This window comes from Carassius carassius, chromosome 4 (assembly GCF_963082965.1).
Source record: "Carassius carassius chromosome 4, fCarCar2.1, whole genome shotgun sequence".
Lineage (NCBI taxonomy): Eukaryota > Metazoa > Chordata > Actinopteri > Cypriniformes > Cyprinidae > Carassius > Carassius carassius.
Genome location: NC_081758.1, coordinates 3,254,021 through 3,278,837, shown reverse-complemented (window position 1 = coordinate 3,278,837; position 24,817 = coordinate 3,254,021). Strand labels below are relative to the sequence as shown.

The 24,817-nt window shown below is 36.7% G+C and overlaps 1 protein-coding gene across 2 annotated transcripts in view; it reads right to left on the bottom strand.

Moving 5' to 3' along the window:
* The window catches only part of LOC132132719 (regulator of G-protein signaling 3-like), a 69,424-nt gene that overhangs the window by 20,365 nt on the left and 24,242 nt on the right, over window positions 1–24,817 (bottom strand). The window contains exons 1-2 of one of the 2 annotated variants that reach the window (XM_059545240.1): window positions 4,889–5,027; window positions 4,723–4,793 (exon numbers count right to left, since the gene is read on the bottom strand). Coding sequence is in view for 1 of the 2 variants with exons in the window: in XM_059545218.1 (XP_059401201.1) it covers window positions 4,723–4,793 (71 nt within the window). In the remaining variant the exon portion in view is untranslated. Of the gene's footprint in view, window positions 1–4,722; window positions 4,794–4,888; window positions 5,028–24,817 lie in introns of those variants that run through there. The other variant, XM_059545218.1, reaches the window with a different exon arrangement.

Below are 24,817 nucleotides of genomic sequence, written 5' to 3'. Positions count from 1 at the left end.
ACCACCATCTGTTGTCCACCAAAGTCCCTGCGTCACCATTCCATCAGCCTTGTGTCCGCCCGCCTGTGTTTCCTGTGATCCTTCGTATATATCTGACTCTTGTGCTGTTTGTCAATAAATACGCCTTGCGATTACATCCTGTCTCTGTCATATGTAACAAATACATTTGTCAGTGTGCTCCATCTTTTCGCACATCTTTCTACTCTTTAGTGACCACAAGAAGTTTGAGTAATCTGAGTACATTACTAAATTGAGTGGCTGCACTGTCAGTGTCAGCACTTTCATATTTCAGAATCAGAATCAGAATCAGAAAGAGCTTTATTGCCAAGTATGCTTGCGCATACAAGGAATTTGTTTTAGTGACATAAGCTTCCAGTACACAGAGACAACAACACACAGACCAAAAAAAAAAAAAAACACATTACAAAAAAGGAGAATTACAAATTGGCAAATAAATAAGTGTATAAACAATTGTGCTATAAATGGAATAGGATTGAGTGAGATGCAGGAATGTTCTAGGATGGAGGGTTAACAAATAAATATAAGGATACCGTCCTGGATGAGGCCGATGACTGTAGTGTCGTCTGCAAACTTCAGGAGCTTGACAGAGGGGTCTTTAGAGGTGCAGTCGTTGGTGTACAGGGAGAAGAGCAGGGGGGAGAGAACACATCCCTGAGGGGCACCAGTGTTGGTGGAGCAGCTGTTTGACATGAATTTCCCTAGTCTCACTAACTGTTGCCTATCCGTCAGAAAGCTGGTGATCCACTGACAGATAGAGCTAGGAACAGAGAGCTGGGTCAGTTTGGTCTGGAGGGTTGTTGGGATGATGGTGTTGAAAGCCGAACTAAAGTCCACAAATAGGATCCTCACATAAGTCCCTGTTTTGTCCAGATGTTGCAGGATGAAGTGCAACCCCATGTTGATTGCATCATCCACTGACCTGTTTGCTCGGTATGCAATCTGCAGGGGGTCCAGTAAGGGTCCAGTGATGTCCTTCAGATAAGCCAGAACCAGTTTTTCAAACGACTTCATGACGACAGATGTTAGAGCCACATGTCTGTAGTCGTTTCCCTGCATATGCCACAGATATTAGCTGCTCAGTGAGATACTTGACCTGATCTTTCATTAAAAATGTTAGAGAACATACAGCTAATAAAATGAGACCACTAGGGAACTCATATTTTCAAAGGGTCTGTTAAGCTTGGAAGATGATACCAGCTTCCCCCATATTCCATAGGTAAATACACGGTCTATCCTGCTTCACATGAGCAACTGAATGCTGGATTTCAAAAACATTTGTGAATTTCACAAATTCAGTGCCCGTACAGCAGGAAGTGACTGTAAAAAGATATCTATGATATTATAAGTCACTGTAGAATTGCAATGGTTGCTGAGATGTCATACAAACTGTAAAAGATGTAAATTCAGGGGAGAGAAGAAAAGATGTGTGGTATCATAACCCTTGTGATGTCATTCATCTAAATGAGGCTCACTTTTTTTCACAACAGAGTGCTGCCCACATTCCACTCTCACTATAACAGCATGTCTGTAATTGCATATGCTGCATTGTGGGCATTCACTGAGTCCTGTAGAAAAATGTAAATGTGTGTGTGTGTGTGTGTGTGTGTGTGTGTGTGTTTGTGTGTTTGTGTGTGTGTGTGTGTGTGTGTGTGTGTGTGTGTGTGTGTGTGTGTGTGTGTGTGTGTGTGTGTGTTTGAACAACAACAGTGGTAACAGAATATTTTAAATAAACGCCTCTCTGAACTGATATGTGATAGGAAAAGGGAGAAACATTGAATCAGATAAAAGCTAATTCAACTCGTTCGACTGTCAAAAGCTAGATCCATTGTCGCTAGTCTCTGCTAGTGTACCAGATGCCAACTTGGTTTCTTTTGTAATGCTGTCTGGATCAGTCAGACAATAGTGGGTGGAGTTAGTGTGGTTAATCTGTGATGTTTACATCCTTTGTCGGGACACAGCTTATTTTACAGGTGAACTCCGATACGCAGTGGAAGATGAAACTTCTTCACATTGAGTTTGTGTTTTCAATCTCCCACTTTCACATGTGTATGAATGGAAGTGAATTAAGTGCAAAGTCTAGTGTTACTGTGACTTAATGCAGCTGAAACAACAAAACTGGAACAGCTGCAAACTAATGTGTGTGCGTGCGTGCCTGTTTGCATGTGTGTATGTGTGTTTGTAAAATAACCCTCTCCCAAAACATTAATTACTTGCACTGAGATCTAATATACTTCTGATTTAAATAATATGGCCAGTTAGTTTATGTCCCTGTATGTTTTCAATGTGCTATAGTCACCTAGTTCCCTAAACACCCTTAAAATAAATATCTGCAAGCAGATTCAACCATTATAACATTTTGAGAGAGAGTAGAGATATTCTAAACAAGTCAGTGGAATATTAAGTTTTAATCCCTCTAGTCTAACGGTTCTAGGTAGTAAAGATGCCAGATCATTTCACCACAGAGTAGCAGGAATCACTGCATCTGCAAGACTAATAAAATGGTGTCAATGCTCTAAACACTTCTCTTTGTGCCTGTTTAAATTCAATTCTAAGTGAAAACACTGTTAAAAAGAAAAACATTTATAGACAAATTTCAGCAAATTCTAAATTCAAGATGATTCATGTTAATGACAAAAATCTATATTTTTTTAATTAATCTTTAACTAACTGTATTTGCTTTTGTATGTACAAAAATGTAAATGTCTGGGTTAAGTAACATTTTGTATTTGTTATTTTGAATATATATATATATATGTGTGTTTTCCTCATCATGACGTATTTTTGGACTGATGCGACCTATACTCAGGTGCGATTTATAGTCCGAAAAATACGGTGTGTGTATGTATATATATATATATATATATATATATATATATATATATATATATATATATATATACTTAGAAAGGATGCATTAAACTCATCAAAAGTAACAGTAAGGAACTTTCAAATAAATGCTGTTTACTTTCTATTTATCAAAGAAGCCTGAAAAAAACATAAGCAGCACAACTGTTTTCAACATTGCTGAAAATTCAGCTTTGATCACAGCAAATAATTACTTTTTACAATATATTAAAGCAAAAAAAATTTGCTTTTTAGATGTGGCTCGGGTCCCTCCCCTGCTGAAGTTTGATGTTAAAGTTAAAGACTTTTGGAAATAATTAATTAAAAAATTATGTCTGTATATGACATGATACATTTTTAAATATCTATCTATGAGATTCACCATATCATAACACAGCTTCTCTCTCTTGCTCTCTCTCTCTCTCACTCTCTCTCTCAGGCATGAGCACACACTCACAACAAGCAAAACTCAGCATTTGAAAAGTCAATAGCAAATAACAGAAACACACACCATCTCCCTCACACAGCTGCTTCAACACTAACTGCAGCAAGGTTACTGAAACCACTCCTTCTTTCTTTGCGTGAACATTTGGGCGGCATTACACAAATATTTCCACATAGTGACGTAGACATGCGGGGGCATGTTTGAACAAGCCGTTTAGGGGTCGTGGCAGAGTCTTAACTTTGATAAAGAGTATCTCTTTGGATTTGAGACTTTAGTCTTTGCAACTTCAGGGATCTTATCTATCAATCAGCTTGTAACATGCCAAAGAGAAAGGAACACTTAAAATCGCATTGTATGACCCCTTTAATATAATCCAAGAGACACTTCAGCATGATTCACACCTCGTGATACAAAGGCTCAGATTAATTGTTTGATAAGTTTAACATAGTATAACTCAGGATGGGACACACACACACACACAGAGAGAGAGAGAGAGAGAGACAAAAGCTCTAGTGAGCTATGACAACAACATAACCAACATGGAACTTAGATGCGAATGTGAATCAACTCAAAAATAGAGATTAACAGCATGTTTCTAAACTAGCAACACAATAAAGAGCACACACAAATAAAGTGTCTGTTTTTAAACGATATTTGAAGGATGCATGCAATTCTACCTTGAAATTGGCCAAATTAGGCCAAATTCATTCATTCATTTCCAATTCAAACCCCTAACCATTCTAAATCCTGATTATAATCATTCTGATTTCATGATGTGGTGTTATGCTTTGTCTTCAGTCAAAATGAAAGCTTAATACTGATTCAGCCTTATATGTCTCTTGGTAACACTTCATAATAAGGCTCCATGTGTCAACAACAATATTTAAATTGGATATATTTTTTTACTCAGAATTTTTTTGTACATTTCAAAAACAATGAAGCAACATTAAATGAAAAGAAAAATTATGAAGCAGAGAGACAGAAATTTTATTTTCTTGTTAAAAGTTCTCTTACAATCTTTGTTTTATTTGCAACATGAATTTTTTTTTAAATCATTGTATCTGTTAATATTATTTAACTGACCTCAGCTAACACGAACTAAAATGAACAGCTGCATTTTATTTAGTAACATTACCAAAGATATTGTAACAAATGTATTGCTTATTGTAAGTTACTGAATTGACTAATGTTAACAAATGAGACCTCTTTAAAAAGAGAAATCGCACAAAACTAGTGGAAACTGAACTAGGCTGAAAGAACTAAGGAAGAACTGAACAACAACTATTAGATTTTTCTGAGAACCCTTAGCTATTTCAAAACATCACATTAGATGGCAAAATAAGAAACTTGTGGAGACTGCTAACACTCTCCTACAGCGGTGACAAACATGAGAAAAGGGGAATGTGACTTACAGGTTTTTGGATTTCTTCTTCTTGGTCCCGTCAGGACCCACTTCACAGCTGCATTCGGAGCCGGCGCTCAGCTGTGGAGAGACCAACAGTCGGCATCATCCAGCAAGGAAAACAATGCAGAATTCCAGTTCCACAAGTAGCTAAACCAAGACAAGTTAATCCTCACCGCCTGGTACAGGCCATAGCTCTACACTGTGTGTGTGAGAGACCCTGGTCGCTGTAATCCTCCACAGCGAGTGTGTGAGACTGTGTGTGAATGTGATAGACTCACTTGGCCTCCAGCCATGCCCAGATTAAAACAAGGGGCTCAGACCGTGGAGTCACATTACACTTCCTGTCCTCAGAGGGATATAATAGGAGGAATGGACTGAGGGGGAAACAGGGGGAGGGGGCTGTCAGTCTGAAGGGTTGAGACAACTTTGAATGTAAAAGAATTAGCCATTGTGTGTAGGTCACATATTGACCCGTGGTCTGGCTGTGGCCATCCAAGGCATAGAACTCTCATGTTGCAACTGGACAATAAACAGCTTTTCTTGGCTCTCTCTGTTAGACAAATATTTCTCCTTCTGTATATCATGTTTTGTATCGCGTCTGAGCTCCCTCAGGATTAGTCACACCTCTGAAAATTAGGCCATCTTGTGCAAAAGCATTGTTTCAACAAACTCTTGTGACACTGGCACAACTATAAGAAATATTGCTGTCTTTTTTCTTCTTCTTTTTTATTTTATTTAAATTGTCAGGTCATATTTTGTATATTTGTACAACACTTTTTTTCTAGCGTGTTTGAAACTTTTTTTTTTTTTTACTGATTAAAATTCTTAAACAAGGAGTCAGTGTTACTGTAGTATCATTGATATGCTAGACCTGGGTTCATGCAAAATCTTATGTCAGAATGAAACTGAAGGATTTACAGTTCTTTTTCTTCTTCTTCTTCTTCTTCTTCTTCTTCTTCTTCTTCTTCTTGTGTTGTACATCCAAGTGCAACAGATTATTTGAACAAAAACAAAAGCAAAATAATAATAATAATAATTAAAAAAAAAGAAAAAAAAAACAGTAGGCTTTTGACTGTTGATTGGAAAAAAATGATCGGTGTAACAACCAAAAATGGAAGGAATGGAAACGTGTGGAGTTTAAAAGGATTAATAGCATTAATAACTTGACTGGGCATAACTGAGTTGTCTTAAATTTAAGAAACTCCAGAATTTAGAGGTCACATGGGTATACAGTTATCAGAACCCACCCATAATCTCAAGGGGTCAGAGAGGTTAACTGTGGCATCACAGTAAAGCAACTAATCTTAGGACCCTGAATGTGGGAAGCAGAAAACCAAGACTCCCAAAGGAGCCATTTCTGTAAGCTCTGATGCCAAGAGCTGGAGAGCTGAGTTATAGATGATTTATCTTTTTTTTCCCCTCTCTTTACCTCTGAATTGTAAAATACTTCTCGTGTACTATTGACTTTAGAGTAAAACATTGCAATCAAAGAGATTCACACAATATGACATAAATGTCACAGTATAATCACTCTGAACTGCCGGAGAATGCATGAAAAAAAAAAAACCTGGTACAGCACAGATACAGTGGCATGCAAAATTTGTGCATCCCTGGTTTATTTATTTGTTCATTTATTTATTTATTATTATGAATAGTTAAGTGAGTAGATTATGAACTACTGTCCAACAGATATATAGATATATAAAGATGAATCAGTCTTTTCAACTTCTTAGGCAAGAGTAGTGCATTGTTTTTAAATCATACAGTTTTAGAGTAAAATAAGTTAATTAATAAAAACGAATTGTGCCCCATGCAGAAGACTTGAGCTATCAGATAACCTTTAGCAAGGTCTCAGACATTAGCATGTTAGATCTAAAGCTTGTTCACAATCATTGTTAGGAAAGGCCAGCTGATGCAAATTTCAGTTTTATAAATACTCTGCCTTCTCAAAAGTTCCAACAATCAAAAGCAACGGGTTCCTCTAAGCAGTAATTTCCTCAGTTCGTAATGTAATTAAGAAATGGCAGTAAACAGGAATGGTCAAGCTGAGGTCTGGAAGAACAAGAACACTTTCAGAAAGAACTGCTTGCAAAATGCTAGAAATGCATTTTAAAACTTGTATTTGACTGCTTCAAGAAGATTTAGCAGACTCTGAAGTGCACTGCACAAATATGACCTTTATTGATGTACCATGTGAATAAAACATTTCCTGCAACCTCAATACAAATTTCACAATCTGAAGTTAGCAGATGAACATTCAACCATGTCTGATGCATTTTGGAACCATGTGAACTGATGAAATGAACTAAAAGGCTCTTAGCTGTCTACAAAAACAATTTGTGACCCTGGACCACAAAACCAGTCTTAAGTATAAACATTTTTAAACTGAAATTTGATACACCACTTTAAAGCTGAATAAATAAGCTTTTCATTAATGCATGGTTTGCTAGAATAGGACAATATTTGGCAGAGATAAAACTATTTGAAATCTGTGCCTTTCAAGTTGACCAAATTAAGTTCTTAGCAATGCATATTACTAATCAAAAATTAAGTTTTGATAAATTTACAGTAGGAAATTTGCTAAATATCTTCATGGAACATGATTTTTATGTAATATCCTAATGATTATTGGCATAAAAGAAAAATTTATCATTTTGACCCATACAGTGTATTTTTGGCTATTGCTACAAATATAACCCAGGGACTTAAAGGGATGGTTCACTTTCAAATTAAATTTTGATATCGTTTAGCTTAGCTCAAGGTCATCCAAGATGTAGGTGTCTTTGTTTCCGCAGTAGTACACTGTAAAATATTTCCAGGATTTCACAATATATAACTGTAATATTTCACAGGTAATTACATTATTACCACTTCACAGGCTTTAACTGTGATATTTCACAAAATAATACCGTATTTAGACTTTTACTGTGAAAATAATGCAGGCTTTTACAAGAAACTACTGTGAATTCCGTCATTTTCGCGCTGCTACTGCGTCATCTGAGCTCCCCCGGAGCTCCCTGGCCTGATCTCCTCCATGGTCTCACTCGACATTCAGTGCGGTAAGTGTTTAATTTCAAACTTTGTCAATTTGATGACTGTTTTAATATGAAATTTCATGTTATTTAAAAGTATGAACCAAATTAGCGTTAGTTAAGTTCTGTTTCATGTTTTTGTAACTTAGCTGGAGCAGACTCGCGTCTAGGTTTGAGCGCGCAAATTTGAATGATCAGACGTTGGTTGTGTTAATACGTGTATAGCTAGTAGTACCGTATTAAGTTATTAACTGTGAGGCTTCACGTTAACTACACCGTCAAAATTGAACTTTAGCTTTGCTTAATGCTTTTCTTAGTTAACGTTCGTTACTCTAACAGCGCTCTCTCTTTTGCCACAGCATTTTTCTACCTCCGGGAAATAAAGTTATAAGGTAAGCTGTGGCCGTAATGTGTGTATTATGACAGTTATGATCAACTAGATACATTATAGTGTTGTGGATTTGTGCAAAGGTGTAATAAATTAATCTCAAATTAGTAATGTTAGCTAGCTGGGCGTCGTCCATATTTTTCTGCTGTGTGTGTGAAACGGAGCAGCCGTTGTCTGTCTCGTCAACAGAAAAAATAAAGTGCATTTTATTATAAAAAAGATATAGGAAAATAAATGTGTTTATCACTGAATTAGTGGAGCTTCGTTAGCTGTGCTATTCTAAAGTAAAACAGGTCGACATCTGGAGATATTAGGAGCCATTTTGTCTGTGAACGGGTAATAATTCTAGGAGGAAGAGTGCAAGCAGAAACAACCACATGGAGATGGACTGGCAACAGGCTCTTCCTCCATCCTCTGCAAACAGTACGTGTAAATGATGTTAATTGTTGTGTGCAAATGCATTGCCTGGGTAAATCACACACATCTAACTTACTTTTTTGCAGGACTATTCTTGACTGTGTGTTTGTGATGTAAATGTTTTTCAGTTGCTGTTAAGTTATTTAAATGGTTGCTGTTTAATTGAATCCAAGTAATGTCACCTTGTTAAAACTGAGCTAACTTTAGTTTTGCTCAGTACTGCAACAGCAGTGACCCACTGAAGGTGATGACTGAGAACTGAAACCTTTTTAATCCCACTTGAATTAAACTAACATCTTTCTTCTCTGTCTTTTTGTTTATATGTGCTTCTTGGGCATCAACCCAGAGACAGGTACAAAATCAAAGAGGCAGAGAGGACACATAAACCAGCAAGTCTGTACACTGATCAGGAAGCTCATTGACTTTGAATGGATGTCAGTCTAATATAAGTTGTGTTCCAACTTCAGAACAGACTAACGAAACACTGTCTTTGTTTTAAACTAGAATTAGTTATGCAGTAAGATGTTTACTTAAGCTATTAAAGGGTTAGTTGACTCAAAAATGTAAAGTTTCTCATTAATTACACTCCCTCATGATGTTCCAAACAATTTTGTTCAACACAAATTAAGATAATTTTAAGAAGTCCGAGAGCTTTCTGATCCCGTTTATAGACTGCAATGTTATAACCGCTTTCAAGCCCCAGAAAGGTAGTAAAAACATTGTTAAAATAGTCCACGTGACTACAGTGGTTCAACCTTATTGCTATGATTCGACGAGAATACTTTTTGTGCGTTCCGCACTATTAAGTATTTTTGCATCGCTTCATAACATTAAGGTTGAACCACTGTAGTCACATGGACTATTTTAACAATCTTCACTACCTTTCCGGGCCTTGAAAGTGGTAATAAAATTGCTGTCCATGGAGGAGTCAGAAAATGTCTTAATTTGTGTTCCAAAGATGAACGATGAACGGCTAACGTGTTTGGAATGAGGGTGGGTTTTTGGGTAAACTATCCCTTTAATCTGTTCTACGCGTTTAGACAGGCTGCAAAATGTGTAAAATTCATTGTTCTTACGTTTATTTGAATTAAACATGCCTTTTCAATGTTATAGGTTATTGATATGTTAGAATAAAAACGTCAAATTTACAGACATACTTTACAATAGTTTTAAGTGTAAATTTACATCACATTACTGGCTTACTGAGTTGCATTACTATGTACACATTTTTGCTTAACCTCAATCATGTTACTTTCAGAGTCCTCTGGTTTGTTGATTTAATATTAATTGATATAGTACTATTCACATGATTTATCCGATTTATCATGAGTTTTACAATTGTAATTTCTTAAATTGTACACATTTTAGGATTAGTTTTACAATGCGAGTACCATACTTGCAGGTACTTGCACCACAAAGTAACTTAAACTTTTTGTCTTTCTTATCTTTTGTAGATAGTGGACAGAACCCATACTATGCAGGTGCCTGCTGCAAGGGTAGGAGTGAGACACCTGCAACCCTCTCTTTTCCCACCTTTTTGTCTTTTCTTCCCTCTCTCACTCTCTCTTCTCTCTCTCCTTCTTTCTCTTTTCAGCTCCTACGTTGTGAAGTACCATTATCACATAGTAAACACATGCACAGTGCACACACATAGACACACATTCCTGTTACCCAGTGTTCATTCCTGTTACCCAGTGTTTATTCCTGTTATTAAATTGTATTTTTCAAGTACCATTATCACATAATGGTAAACACAGTAAACACATTCACACACATATTGACAGACATTCATGTTACCCAGTGTTCATTCATGTTACACAGTGTTTATTCCTGTTATTAAAATGTATTTTTCTTCTAAAAAAAAATAAAAGTTAAACCATTGTTTTTATCAGTTTTGTTTGGTCCATCATTTATGCTAAATCACAGTATAGACATGGTTAAATACAGTAATTCTACAGCAGCTTACTGTTAAGTTACAGTAATATGATAGACTAACTGTAATTGCACAGTAAAATACTGTAATTATACAGCAGCTTACTGCTAAATCACAGTAATATGACGGCATAGTTATTATGAAGTCACAGTAAACAGCTGTCATTTCACAATTATTTACTGTAAAAATGATACGGTAACTTGCTGTGAAAGTCATGCAATTATTAACCTGCAATTTATTGTAAATTTACAGTGAAATAATTAACAGTGTAGTTTATTGTTTTTCTTTTATATATAACAAAACATACCAGTACAAAATTAAATAAATAGATACACTGTGTACAAAACAACACAAACAAAAGTAATTATAATAAATAATAATAGAAATTACATTTAAATGCACAACAGGGTAAGAAAGTCACACATCAAAGGATGACTGATATAAGATCCATGCCTTATTATGAAGTAATAATCTGAATACAATTCCCCCACATATCAACATCCCTGTGATTTCCATTCACTTTAGCTAACATTTTTTCATATGAAACATTCAATCCACATTTTAAGTGAAGGACATTGACTATCTTTCCAAAATCTAAGTATCAGCCGTACTGCCATGATTACCCCTGTAGTAACAAGGGAAAACTCTTTATCTCCTAAAAGACAAATCCTTGATGAAAATGGAAGTTCCACTCCTAAACATCTTCTAAGATATTTCAACACAATTTCCCAGAAAGGTTGAATCTTTGAACATTGCCAGAGAGCATGAATGTATGTACCAGTTTCTTGTTTACATTTCCAGCATTTATTATCAATCAGACAACCCATTCTGAAAAGTCGCACTGGTGTATAATAATACCTGTAATACCCTATACTGGATACATTTGCCTCTTGCTTCCTTTATATATCTTCCACTGTAGGACAAAATTCTGTTCCAAGTGTCCTTATCTATGTCACTATTAATGTCTCTTTGCCAAATCAATCTCAAGGTTTCACAGTTCTCATCACCAATCCTCAAAATGAGTTGATAAAATTTAGATGATTTTTGAAGGGGTCTTGGTAATTCACAAAATGTTTCTAAAACATTCTTTTCTTGTCCCATAGAAATCTTTGCCAACAAACAGTTTCTAATCTGTAAATATTTCCAGAAATGATCCCGACCTTCTAAATGAAATTTTTCTTTTAAATTAGTATAAGATAAAAGCTTATCATCACTAAATAAATCCTTTAGAGTGCGTATTCCATTTCTAAACCATTGTCCCCAAAACAGGGACTTTTTACCTACCTTAATATAAGGATTATTCCATACTGATGAGTAATGCTGACACGTGAGAAATCTTAAATTTTCTATGGATGATTTTACAAACCTCTTTAGAATGAAGCAATATTGGGTTGGTCATATTATGCTGTAAATTCCCCTCTGGGTTTTGCGAAAAGGCCTCTATTGGCCGAAAAGGGTAAGTTGTCATTTTATTAATACCCAATCTAAATCTAAAACATCTTCCTCCCAGTGTCTAGTGAGCTTAGACATTTTAAATGCTAATTTGTCAAGCTCTACATTCGGTAATGCTTAACCCCCCCCCGCCCCCCTATTTCGAGGCAAACATAATTTATTAACGCCAATCCTGGGACTTTTACCTTCCCACAAAAAATTCTTAATCATAGCATTATATCGCTTATATATCTGGTGAGGCATAGTAACGGGGACCATCCCAGATATGTAATTAAACTGTGGTGCTATCGTCATCTTTATTATATTATTTTTATCCCCACAAAGTTAACATAATTTTCTTCCAACTATCTAATTTTGTTTGTATTTTCTGCAACAAAGGTACCATATTTAAATTCAATATATTCTCTAAATTAGGGCTTAGGTGGATACCTAAATATCTAATCCCTTTATGCATCCATTTAAACTTAAATGTGAGTGATATTAAAGCTTCATTAAAACTGTCAGGCAACATATCATTCTCAAGAACCTCTGCATATACCTCAGTTAATATTGGGGTCAACTCATCAACAAACTTCTTATAATATTCTACTGGGAATCCGATTTTCCAGGTTTCAAAGACATTATAACAGTTCTGACCTCCTCTTGTGTTATAGGTCCATCAATTGAGGCTCGTTCGTCAGGGGTTAAAGTGGGCAATGTAACATTAGCTAGAAAGTCTTTTAACTCCTCCTGACTATAAATGGATTCTGACGTGTACAGTTTTGAATAGTACTGGTTGAACACCCTATTAATTTCTTTGTTGGAGGTGAGCACCTTATTTCCCTCCTTAATTGCAGGTATGACATGACATGCATCATGTTGCTTTATCTGTCTAGCAAGGAGTTTCCCAGCTTTTCCCCCACTCTCATAATACTTGCTATTCAATCTAAATAATGCATATTCTGCTTTTTAATTAAAGAATTCATGAAGATCAAATTTTAATTGACAAAGCTGTTTAAATTTCAAATCTGTAAAACGTTGCACCAATTCCTTCTCTAGATCACTGATTTGTTTTTCTAAGGGTTTCACTTTTCCTACACTTTCTTTTTCTTTCCTACTTGCATAAGCAATACATTTTCCTCTGATAAATGCTATACTGTTACTAATCTCTGAGTTGACCCAATATTAAGTTCAAAAAACATCTTTATGTCATCCTGCAATGAATATACAAAGACCTTATCCTCCAGCATAAAGGTTTTTAGTCTCCACCTCCCCCGTTTCTTAAAATCTACATTCTCTAAAGAGTTGGAGATCAGAAAATAATCAATTCTTGAAAAGGTCTTGTGACAATTTGAGAAGAATGTGTATTCCCGTTCTCGTGGGTTAACCAGTCTCCAAATATCTGTTAATCCATTGTCATCTTTAAGAGTATGAATAGCAGCCCTATCTCTGGGGATTGATCTGATGTTGTTTTGACTTCTATCCAGGATGCCATCCGTAGTTTGATTAAAGTCACCTCCAAGTATAATATGTCCCTCAAGGTTGGCTAATATTTTGTTTACCTCATGAAAGAATTCAGGCTCTTCCTTATTTGGTGCATATACATTACAAAACATACTTTTACATCATTGATCTTTGTTTCGATGCAGAGTATACGAGACCATCCTTGTCTTTGTGTTGATTCAACAATAGAAAGTGTATTTTCTTCCTCACTAGTATGGCTACTCCACTCCTCTTGCTTGACACAGAATTATGAAACGCATGTCCGACCCAGTCATGTCGAAGTTTCAAAGCTTCTTTTTCATCTTTAAAATGAGTTTCCTGTAAAAAGGCAACGTCAGTTTTCCTGATCTTAAGATATGCAAGAATTTATTTCCTTTTTACAGGTGACCCACAGCCATTTATATTCCAAGATATTATATTTATGCATTGTCTATCCATCACACGCTGTGTAAAACTGTGCACCTGTTGTGCTCCGATGCAATTTACTTGTTAAGTTCCAAAAATAAATAACAAATAAACCTTTAACATACAAACTGGTATTATACCCACAATCCTTTCTGATAGAAAACCAATTATTTAACTTCCAACATTTTTGTGAACAATGAAACCTTGAAAAACATACAAAAAACAAAACACTAAGATATTTTAGATTTAAACTATTTTAGAAAAAAACTAAACTCAAAACACTGCCCATAAGGGACAGTGAGCCCACTTCTGGGTCACACATTTGGTCCATGATGCTCGCAGTCAGAGCGCACTCGCTGACTCGGGAAGACAGACCCCAAAGCTTTTCCCGACCCACCATTTCAACAACGTATCATAATACCTCGACTTACATATTTCAGTGACTGTAATTTACTCGTCACCTCCTTGTAGTTGGATGTGCTCCTTTATATATCTTTCTGCCTCCATTTGGTCAGTAAAACTCTGCTTTTTTCCTTTCCACGTAAACTTCAGAGTGGCTGGATGAACCAGGGTATGTCGAACTTCACGGTCCCAGAGTAACTTCTTCGCTGTGGAGAATTTTTTCCTCATCATTGCTCTCTCTCTCGACATATCCTCGAAAATGGAAAGCCTACAGTCCTCCCATTCAAATCCCCTGTTCTTTTTCGCTGCTGTCAGGACTTTCTCCCTCGCGGTATAACGTAGAAATTTTACCAACACGACCCGGGGACGCTGATCATCATTAGGCTTTGGCCCGAAACTCCGATGACTCCGCTCAATCTCGAACTTTGTATGGTTTAAGCACAAAGAACTATATTTTGCAAGCACATTACATTATATTTTGAACAGAAATTAACAATCGCAAAAAAAAAAATTCGCTTGAGCAAAGAAAAAACGATTCCGTGCTCAATAAATGTATTTGCTTGTTTGCTATTATCCATATTAACGTGGTGTAATAACCCCTCTCACGCAGTTTATTCAGGTGCTCTCTCACAAACGTATTCTCTGCACTCCTGTCACATCCCCCCTCTCTCTCTCTCTCAACCTCTTAATTCTTTGCACGCTCAACTCTTGACACACGCTCGCTCAACTTACAACAGCGTTACAAGTGTGCCACAAAATCAACCAATCGGAAAATTAAAGGTCAATTGTGATTGGCTGTTGGTCTCCAATCAAATCACTAGTAGAACCAAAGCCCATCATTTCCTATTGAGAATGCAATAACGATTTTTTTTTTTCAAAAAAAAAAAAAATGTCAAAGCTCTTTACACTCTTTGCATGTGAATTATCAACACCTAGTACATCTTAAAATATACAGCTCATGAAAAATAAAAGTTCCAGATGGACAAACATTAAATGCATAAACCAGTGTGAATAAACTATATCTTAAAATAAATTTGGAGGTAGGTTGAAAAAGCCAGATTGGGAAATTTTAAGTAGTTGTAAAGCTGTGAAGTTTATTCTTGTACACAAAAATGGCATATTAATGGCAGTACACATGAAATTCATGTATATATTTGTCACTTAAACTATTGTAAACAGAAATCCTGTCGCCCCCTCTAGTGGACATTAAGTGTTACGGCCTTCATTGCTCAGAAAACAAAGGTCAATAGGTTTTTTTGGGAAGTTAAGTCTGACCAGTTATACAGCAACGCAAGTCAGACGAGTCTGAAGATCTGAGCTGAATTTGGTGAAACATTAAAGTTCTAGTCGGTGTCAATTACTCTCATAATAAATAATAATAATAATGTTTAAATATATGTTGGCTTTCTCAAGCCCAACAAAGAATACTAAGAAGAGAAACATCTTTCAATTTAGTATGTAATTAAACTAATATTACTAATTTATTTCATAAATTTAACAATATTAATTTTCACAATTAATTATTAATGTCACACACACACATACCTAGTGCCTTTAGACTTAAAAGACGAAAAGTAATAAATGTTACAGACATATTATCATGAAAATGTTCAGTCTATTATTGATTTTGATTTCCTCTTCACTTTTATCCAAAGAGACAGAACTATTTTCTCTGTATTTACAGTGGGACAATATTACAATATTCATACAATACTATAACCTAGAAATAATTTAAAGGGGTCACTTGCAGGCCTCAGCAGCATGAATTATGTGCCCAGCCACATTTGTTTCAAATATTATTCTAATTAACAGTGAGTGGTGGTTTCAGACATTACAGTGCTGCACTTGTACTGACTCTTATTCTGCCGAAAGAATGAAAAGACCGAGCTTAAAGCGGAGCGATTCGACCAATCAGATGAAAGCAGCATTTCAGCGCCGCCCACAAGTGCGCATTAAATATTGAAGCCATAAACCGATTTGTAAACCCCAAAAGACAAAATAAGATATAGAGCCAAATACTCATTTTCCGTTTGTTAAACTAAACGGAAAAACGAATAAACGAGCAATTTTTCCATTTATCGTTATTGAGTTCTAAATAGGAAATGATGGGCTTTGGTTCTACTAGCGATTTGATGGGAGACCAACAGCCAATCACAATTGACCTGTTATTTTCCGATTGGTTGATTTTGTGGCACACTTGTAACGCTGTTGTAAGTTGAGCGAGCGTGTGTCAAGAATTGAGCGTGCACAGTATTAAGAGGTTGAGAGAGAGAGAGGGGGACGTGACAGGAGCGCAGAGAATAAGTTTGTGAGAGAGCACCTGAGTAAACTGCGTGAGAGGATTTATAACTGCACGTTAATATGGATAATAGAAAACAAGCAAATACATTTATTGAGCACGGAATCGTTTTTTCTTTGCTCAAGCGTATTTTTTTTTGCAAATGTTAATTTCTGTTCAAAATATAATGTAATGTGCTTGCAAAATATAGTTCTCTGTGCTCAAAACGTACAATTACTCGCTCAGGATTGTGGCACAAAAATAACGCCATAGTCTGTGACTTACATAATGGAGGTCTATGGTCACCACCTCAAAGAGCATGCACAGAGGAGTCCAAATTAAACAATTCCCCATCGTAAGTACACATTGATGACCCGAAAAGAGCGGTTTGTGTAAGAAAACGAACATATTTTTTATTGTTTTAACCTCTTGTACACAACCACGTCCAACTGATCTGAGGGCGCGCATGCTTCCTGTTGTCGCGTGACGTTTGTGCGTCTCTGGCTTAGTCTGCGCAAGTGCAGAAAGCCCCGGAAGTTATCTCTCGTGCGTGTACGAGGTAAGCTAAAACACATATTTGCGGATTAATGTTTATTGGAGCCGTGAACCATTTTAAACGATTCAGTTCGATTTGGTGAACTGGTCCAAGAAGATCCGGTTATCGAATGATTCGTTCGCGAACCTGATATCACTACGCTGCAGAGTTTTGAACTCTCTCACAACAGACACGGAAGAGAAGACAATGCTGAATAAAGTCGTAGTTTTTGCTATTTTTGGACCAAAATGTATTTTCAATGCTTCAAAAAATTCTAACTGACCCTCTGATGTCACATGGACTACTTTGATGATGTTTTTCTTACCTTTCTGGACATGGACAGTATACCGTGCACACAGTTTCAATGGAGGGACTGAGAGCTCTTGGACTAAATATAAAATATCTTAAACTGTGTTCCGAAGATAAACGGAGGTCTCACGGGTTTGGAACGACACGAGGGTGAGTTATTAATGACATAATTTAGATTATTGGGTGAACTAACCCTTTAAGTACTAAATCTTAATTGGGAGAACTGAAAAAGGTGTGGAGCTAAATTAAATAAAAAAACCATGGAAACAAACTAGGCAGGAGAAAGGAAACACAGAATCCTCGCACTGACAAAAATAGTCTAACAGAGGGGGGGGGGGGATCCGGGGCAGGCATGGAGCGGGCAAAGGGAAATAGGCATAGTTCACAGGGCGGAGTAGATTGAGGCAGGAGCCTGGAGCCAGGTGGAGATCCAGAGGCCAGCCAGGATAGCGACCCACGGTGGAGTCGATGGCAGGAGGAGCCAAGGGGAAGATAGGGCAGACAACACCAGGGGGCCGACTTACGGAGATGACGCCAGTGGAGTAGTAGCCCAGGATGTAGCAGAGCAACTGCAGAGACAGGGTGACACAGAGGATCTGGAGGGCCAAGGGGGAGCAAAAGGCTCAGGCAACCGAGGAAGCGGGGGGCTCCAGGAGACCACGGCAGAGCCGGGGCGCCTGAAGATGGAGGGGGAGCTGGAGGGAAGGAGGAGCCTGACAGAGCCAGATGGACGAAGTGACGAGGCAAAGTCAGAGGAGTGGAGTCCCGAGGTGGCGGATGGTCAATGAGCAAGGCGGGGCTGGAGGGATGAGGGAGCCCAGTGGAGCTGGTGGGATGACAGGCAATGGTGGAGATGAGGGAGCTAGAAGCCAAGACGGACCCGATGGGTCGAAGGACCGTGGTAAAGTCCAGGGCTCGAAGCGGAAACAGAGGATCCTCATGCCAAGGTGGAGCTGGAGACTGAAAGTCCCGAGGCGGATCAGAGCACTTAGATGGCACTGACTGAGGGTGAGCTGAGGCATTGGCTGGTTTAAGAAGAGTTGGGAGAGGGAGGCTGGGAGGGAACACAGGAGATTCAGGGCTGGACAGAGCCAGCGGAGGCGCAGGAGAACTAGGAATTACCTCCCCAAATCAGTCTATCAAGTCCATTTGAAATAAAAATGGACATTAGTTTCTCCTTATGATTCCCAGTAACCAGATGCAGTTCACCCTCAGTAGCAGGAGTGTGGGCAGGGCTTTCCTCCAAGCCCTCGAAGAAAGAAAAACACCACTAAACTATACTCACTTTTGAGGGTCTGCTATTCTGTCACAAGTTTGGTATGCAAAGCGATCAACAAAGGAGTATAATCAAAGACTACTTTTAATATTCCACAGAAGAGAATGGGCACCACCAAACACAAATCCAAACGATAGCAGACAAAGCACCAGTGGAAAGCACAGAACTTAAGTACTAAATCTTAATTGGGAGAACTAAACAGGTGTGGAACTAATTTATCAAAAAACAATAAAAAAAATGAGACAGGAAAAGGAAACACAGAAAACTAAACCAAAACAGATCATACATGTGACACTTTCACCCCAAATACTAATTCGATGATTTGAGACTATCCTATGTTTTGCCCATTTGTCAATAAGTATGTTTTACTCATTTAAAACAAAATCAAATTTAATATGCTCCCTTATTCTTTTATATATTTTATACATTTTTACATAAATATTGTGTTACAATGAATAACATTGTAACATTTTTTAAACCAAATTTTTTTCTTCAAAAAAGTATTTAAATGTAGATACTTTACTTATATGTAATGTGCTTTCTATGGATATAAAATCATTTTTCTAAATTTATTTTGATGCGGACGACTTGAATAGAAGAAATAGAACAATTCTTAAATTTCTAAGAAATTGGTGCTTTTATATGCTTTTCTTTATAGAGGACACATTAACATCATTGATTCAACATGTACTTTCTTGTCTTAACATTTATTTAGGAGTAAATGGTAGCAAAATTAAATTTAGTTCATGGGGTAAACTATTCCTTCAATGCCCTGGACTCTGTCCAAAGTAGCGGTGATTCAGAAACCAGAGAAAACATTAATGTGCTTTAAAGAGAGCTGCTCAGCTTTGCTTCAGGAGGATTTCACTACAGTTAATGTACAGAATGCTGTTCTTCAATAAAAAGAGCCCACTAAAATGTCAAGTAAAAACATCAGAGTGCTACTGATGTAAATGCACACACACATAAAATTACTTTAGAGGAAGTCCTTTAGTGTGTGAAAAGCAGGCTTCTATAAAACAGTCACATAAAGCCTTCAGGTGAATCACAGATGTAACAATATTTACCATAGTGTTTCTCAACAGGATGTGTATGAACCTAGTGTTTCTCAACAGGATGTTTATAAATTGTTTATGGGGAAGTCGTGGCCTAGTGGTTAGAGAGTTTGACTCCTAGTGGTTGTGGGCTTGACTCTCAGGCCAGCAGTACCACGACTGAGGTGCCCTTGAACAAGGCACCGAACCCCAAACTGCTCCCCGGGTGCCGCAGCATACTGTAAATGGCTGCCCACTGCTCTGGGTGTGTGTTCACAGTGTGTGTGTGTGTGTGTGTTCACTGCTGTGTGTGCACTTTGGATGGATTAAATGCAGAGCATAAATTCTGAGTATGGGTCACCATACTTGGCTGTATGTCACTTTCAAAATATGTTTCCATTACTTATCAAGTAAGGTCATGCCAATTGTTTTAAAAATATATTGTTTCAAAGCATCTTTACAGAAAACCGTTCTCGGGCCATGCAGTGAGCAAGCTAAATACATCTGTGGCAGTGAATAAATAAAATAATCTCTGTAAGATTGTCAAAAAAAAAAAAAAAAAAGATTCAGCAAGAATCAGCTATCATCCTCTTGCAAATATTGCCTAGTTATTATACAGTATACATAGCATGTGTAATGCTAGTCACATGTTATTAATATATATATATATATATATATTTAAAGATTAAAAACTTGTAAGGATAATGTTTCATTCATAGTTTTTGGAGTCCATCCTAAATGAAGAGGTCGATGTAGGCTGTGGTTGGTGAAGTGTTCCTCACACTCTGGCTAGTATAGACTGTAGTGTCAGATTGCTATGTAAACAGTTCATCACACAGTTCATGTTGCTATAACTGTTTTTTATGTTTATTTATTCCAGAGCAAGTGGGCCATATTCTTGACTTTGGTGAAGTGTATGTTTTGGCACACTAAAGGGTGGCCATAGTTATGTTCCAATACAGAGGAACCACTGAACGTCACTGATTTATTCATCAGCAGGACTGCTTTTGCTTTTTGGTCGCCAGGTCATTGCTTATCAGCTGCTCTGAGTGCTTTTAACCCAATGATCTGCAGTTGCTAGAGTGACCTGGGTGGTTGCTATGTCTTTACTTAAATCTCTAACGCAATAATAATAATACTGCAGGCATCAATGGTATGATGTTTGCAAACTTCAGTAATACTTTCATACTGTATGCAACTGTCAGTGATGATGGCACTATATCAGTAATATCCAGTGTGTGTCCTCCGCACCCATGTGAAAAGAAAGTATGCTTAACTGTATTGAATGTGCACTTTTAGTGTTCTTCAAACCTTATATATGTACATATCTTATGTGTACTTAAAAAGAAGACACCTTCATGACTATATTGTTTAACACACTTAAGCATACTTTTAAATTAAATAGAACATTTTACTTTAAAGCACATTTTAAATCATTTTATTTTTTGAAAATGTTTTGTGATGCTTTACAGAAGTGCACCTATTTTGATCTGCAAAATACATTTAACTATAATGTGTCATTCAATATTGCATTTAAAGCTAATGTATTTACATTTAGATTTAATATATTTTAAATGTACTAAATGCAACTATATCATCACAAATATGTAATTTCAAATATATTAACAGAATTCAGATTTCACTAGAATTTCTATATAATTTAAACAAAAAAAATCATAGTTTACCATAAATGTTCATCAGTACATTCAGCTGTACACTAACCATATTCTAAAGACTATAGAATTAATTATGAAATTATATAAAAATATATACACATCAGTCCTAATAATAAAAAAAAATAAAAAAAAACCGATCTGAAGTTAATAATAATTGCATGTACACTGTAATATATTTTAGTCACAAACAACATGCACTAGTTGTATGAAAGCATGTGTTATATTATAATATTATTTAAAAAAAATTATAAAAGCATTATTTTTTAAAAGCAAGCTACAATTTCACCAGGACAGTTAATTCTTTAACATCAGCTTTGTAAATATTAAGATTAGCTGAATACTGTTGATACTGTAAAAGACTCTGAATCCCAGTCTGTGGGAAAACACTGCTGGCTCATATCTTCCTGTGTATACCACAAAACACATGCTCAAACCCTCCATCTGAATCTCTCCCAGCGTGAGCCGAGCTTGTGTACTGGCCCTGAGCTAAAAATAACCTACCCACATGGGCCGCACCGCAGAGAAAGAAAGAGAGGGAAAAATCAGGACAAAAAAAGAGAGGGAAATCTGTTTGGAAACGTATCTAGAAAGCTACATTTAAGAAATTAAAAACAGAAGACAGACACTTTGAAGAGTCACTGGTAAGAGCAGGTGCTTATGGATGTCCCAGTGCTTCAATAAATATACAGGCTAAACTGCTGACACTCTGAACAGCCAATCAGTGAAACACAGAGAGAGCTAGCATGATTCACTTTCTTCATCACTATGATCATTATGGACAATAGGTGTTTTTCCACACAATTGTGGAATTAGAGCTGGAACTAAAAAATAGCTCCTTTTAGAACTATAACAGAATTACTGTAAAACTATAACACACTGAGGACATAGGAATGCAAGAACTTCTTTAAATTAGCTGACATGTATGTGGCATAATACGCCTGAATTTAATGCGCCAACAGTGAAGCTGATTCAAGCAAAAATAAAGCACAACTCAATGAGTTTGTGCATGTTCTTCATTTTTTGCCTTGTTTTGCAAAAATACACTTTTAAACCACAAGCTAGTAATGAATGCTTTCACTAGGTTTGAAGGACAATTGCAGTGCTCGATCAGGTAGGCTACATCAGTTGTATTGACCTATTATACTCTTCACAAATGCCAGGGTGAAAATAGACAGATGAATTGATTGTGTGAGCACCGGTAAACCAATCTTAGCCTGGATTGCAGTCACATGTAGCCATGCATGTAATTACTTTCAGTAGCCTTTATAATCCTTCTGCATTAGTTATTTATCCAGGGATGAATTATTACTATTATTGCTCGCTCATTCCATTATGCATTTATTCCTTTCTTTCTAGACTGTAAGAGTGGCTGCACTTTTTTAGCAGCCATGGTTTTGGAAATATAAAGATTAAAAAATATGATTACTATGTATATAGTAACAATATACTTATATGTACAGTATTGCAAAACATGCATATATATATATATATATATATATATATATATATATATATGTGTGTGTGTGTGTGTGTGTGTGTGTGTGTGTGTGTGTGTGTGTGTGTGTGTGTGTAGATGTTTTTGTTTCTTCATCAGATTTGGATAAATTTAGCATTGCTTTACTTGCTCTCCAATGGATCTTCTGCAGTGAATGGGCGCCGTCAAAATGAGAGTCCAAACAGCTGATAAAAACCACATTAACCCACAAGTAATCCACAGCACTCCAGTCCATCAGTTAACATCTAGTGTAGTGAAAAGCTGTGTTTGTAAGAAACAAATCAATAATTTAGGGCATTTTAAGTTTAAACCACTGGTGCTTATTCTGTGCATATTTCTCTCCTTTTTCATTATGGATAGAGGATGGATTTGTTTCCTACAGACATGCAGCTTTTCACTACACAAGATGTTGACTGATGGACTGGAGTGGTGTGGATTACTTGTGGATTATTGTGATGTTTTTATCAGCTGTTTGGACTCTCATTCCGACGGCGCCCATTCACTGCAGAACATGCATTGGTGAGACAGTGATGGAATGCTAAATTTCTCCAAATCTGTTTCCATGAAGAAAAAAAAAAACTCATCTACACCTTGGATGGCCCAAGGGGAAGTAAATTTATAGCTGATTTACATTTTTGGGCCGGGCTTTTTCCTCTAAACATTACTATTTTAAAATAATTATTATTTTTATTATTATTATAATGTAAAAATATTGGGCTTCAACAAAAGCATATATAATTAATTAACAACCTCAAAGCTCACAGTAAGTCTGTCTTTAATTGTTCATAAGTTATTATTAAAAATAAATTCCCCTGGATTTTCACTTGCACAACCCAACTGTAACAATCTATTCACTAACATCTTTTATCAATCCTTTTATCCTCCCATGTAATTCCAAAGATTCGCCTCTGGCTCTATTTGCCAAATCTATGGGAGAAAGTTAATTGAAAACAGTCTTTATTATAGCAGATTTTGACAGTATCCAACACAGAGGTCAGCCATGCTCTTTCTTTCTGGGCAACCACAGTCTCTGCAGACCTAATTTTCCTTCACATTATGTTATTATTATTTCCCTTCTCTGTTTGTAACTTTGTAACTTATATGTTTCTAAATGACCTCTCCTGTTTATTCTGCATTGGTTACTGTGAGTGCTCAGGTTGAGTTTCCTTGCATTGTGCTGGTTGTGGATAAGAACCCTAAGGGCATGGCTGCACTACTGAGGGTTCCCTTTCACAATGGAGAGGGACATAGCTCAAGAAAGACAGGAAGTGAAAAGGCCTAGCAGAGCTAGAAATAAGAACCTGTCGTAGAAGCTAGCAGGTGTCATGTGCCTCCAAATACACTAAACCAAAGCACACACACAACAACTCACACATTCATGTGCACATCTGTCAGAGTCACTGGTTGCTACTCGATTATTTTCATGTTTCAATGTAAACTGATATCTGGGTATTCTGGTCAGATGAATAGTCAAGAAAAACAGGTTTTAAAAAGACATTAGACTTACATTGAAGGTGTGATCGCAAAGAGAGTTTTCACACTTGTAGTTTAGTCTGAAAAAAGCACGGTTTGCATAAAAACAAGTATTGTGAAAGCCGTCGTGCTGGGGATAATAACTGTAAGCTGCCTTCTCCTCTACATCTGTTGAATTAAGATATTTCGAAAGTTGCAAAAAAGGCCTGTACACTATAAAGCTGAAAGAAGACAACAAAAAAGTAAATGTGAGATGAAAACTACAGCAAACCACAGCAAACGTATCACATGACCTTCTTCGGTGCATAAAGTTTGTGACCGACTTTTAGTTTGTTTTGTTGTTGTCTTTCTTCACCTTTGGAGTGTGAGGGCCTTTTTTGCAATTTCTTGCCTACAAGGACTATTGTGGCTTATTCATCTAGGGACAGATTTACTAACAACTTACGTCAATGCAATCAAAAATTGATGTGTTTAGTGTTAAAAACACCTTAGAAAGGTCAAGTCACATTTCATGG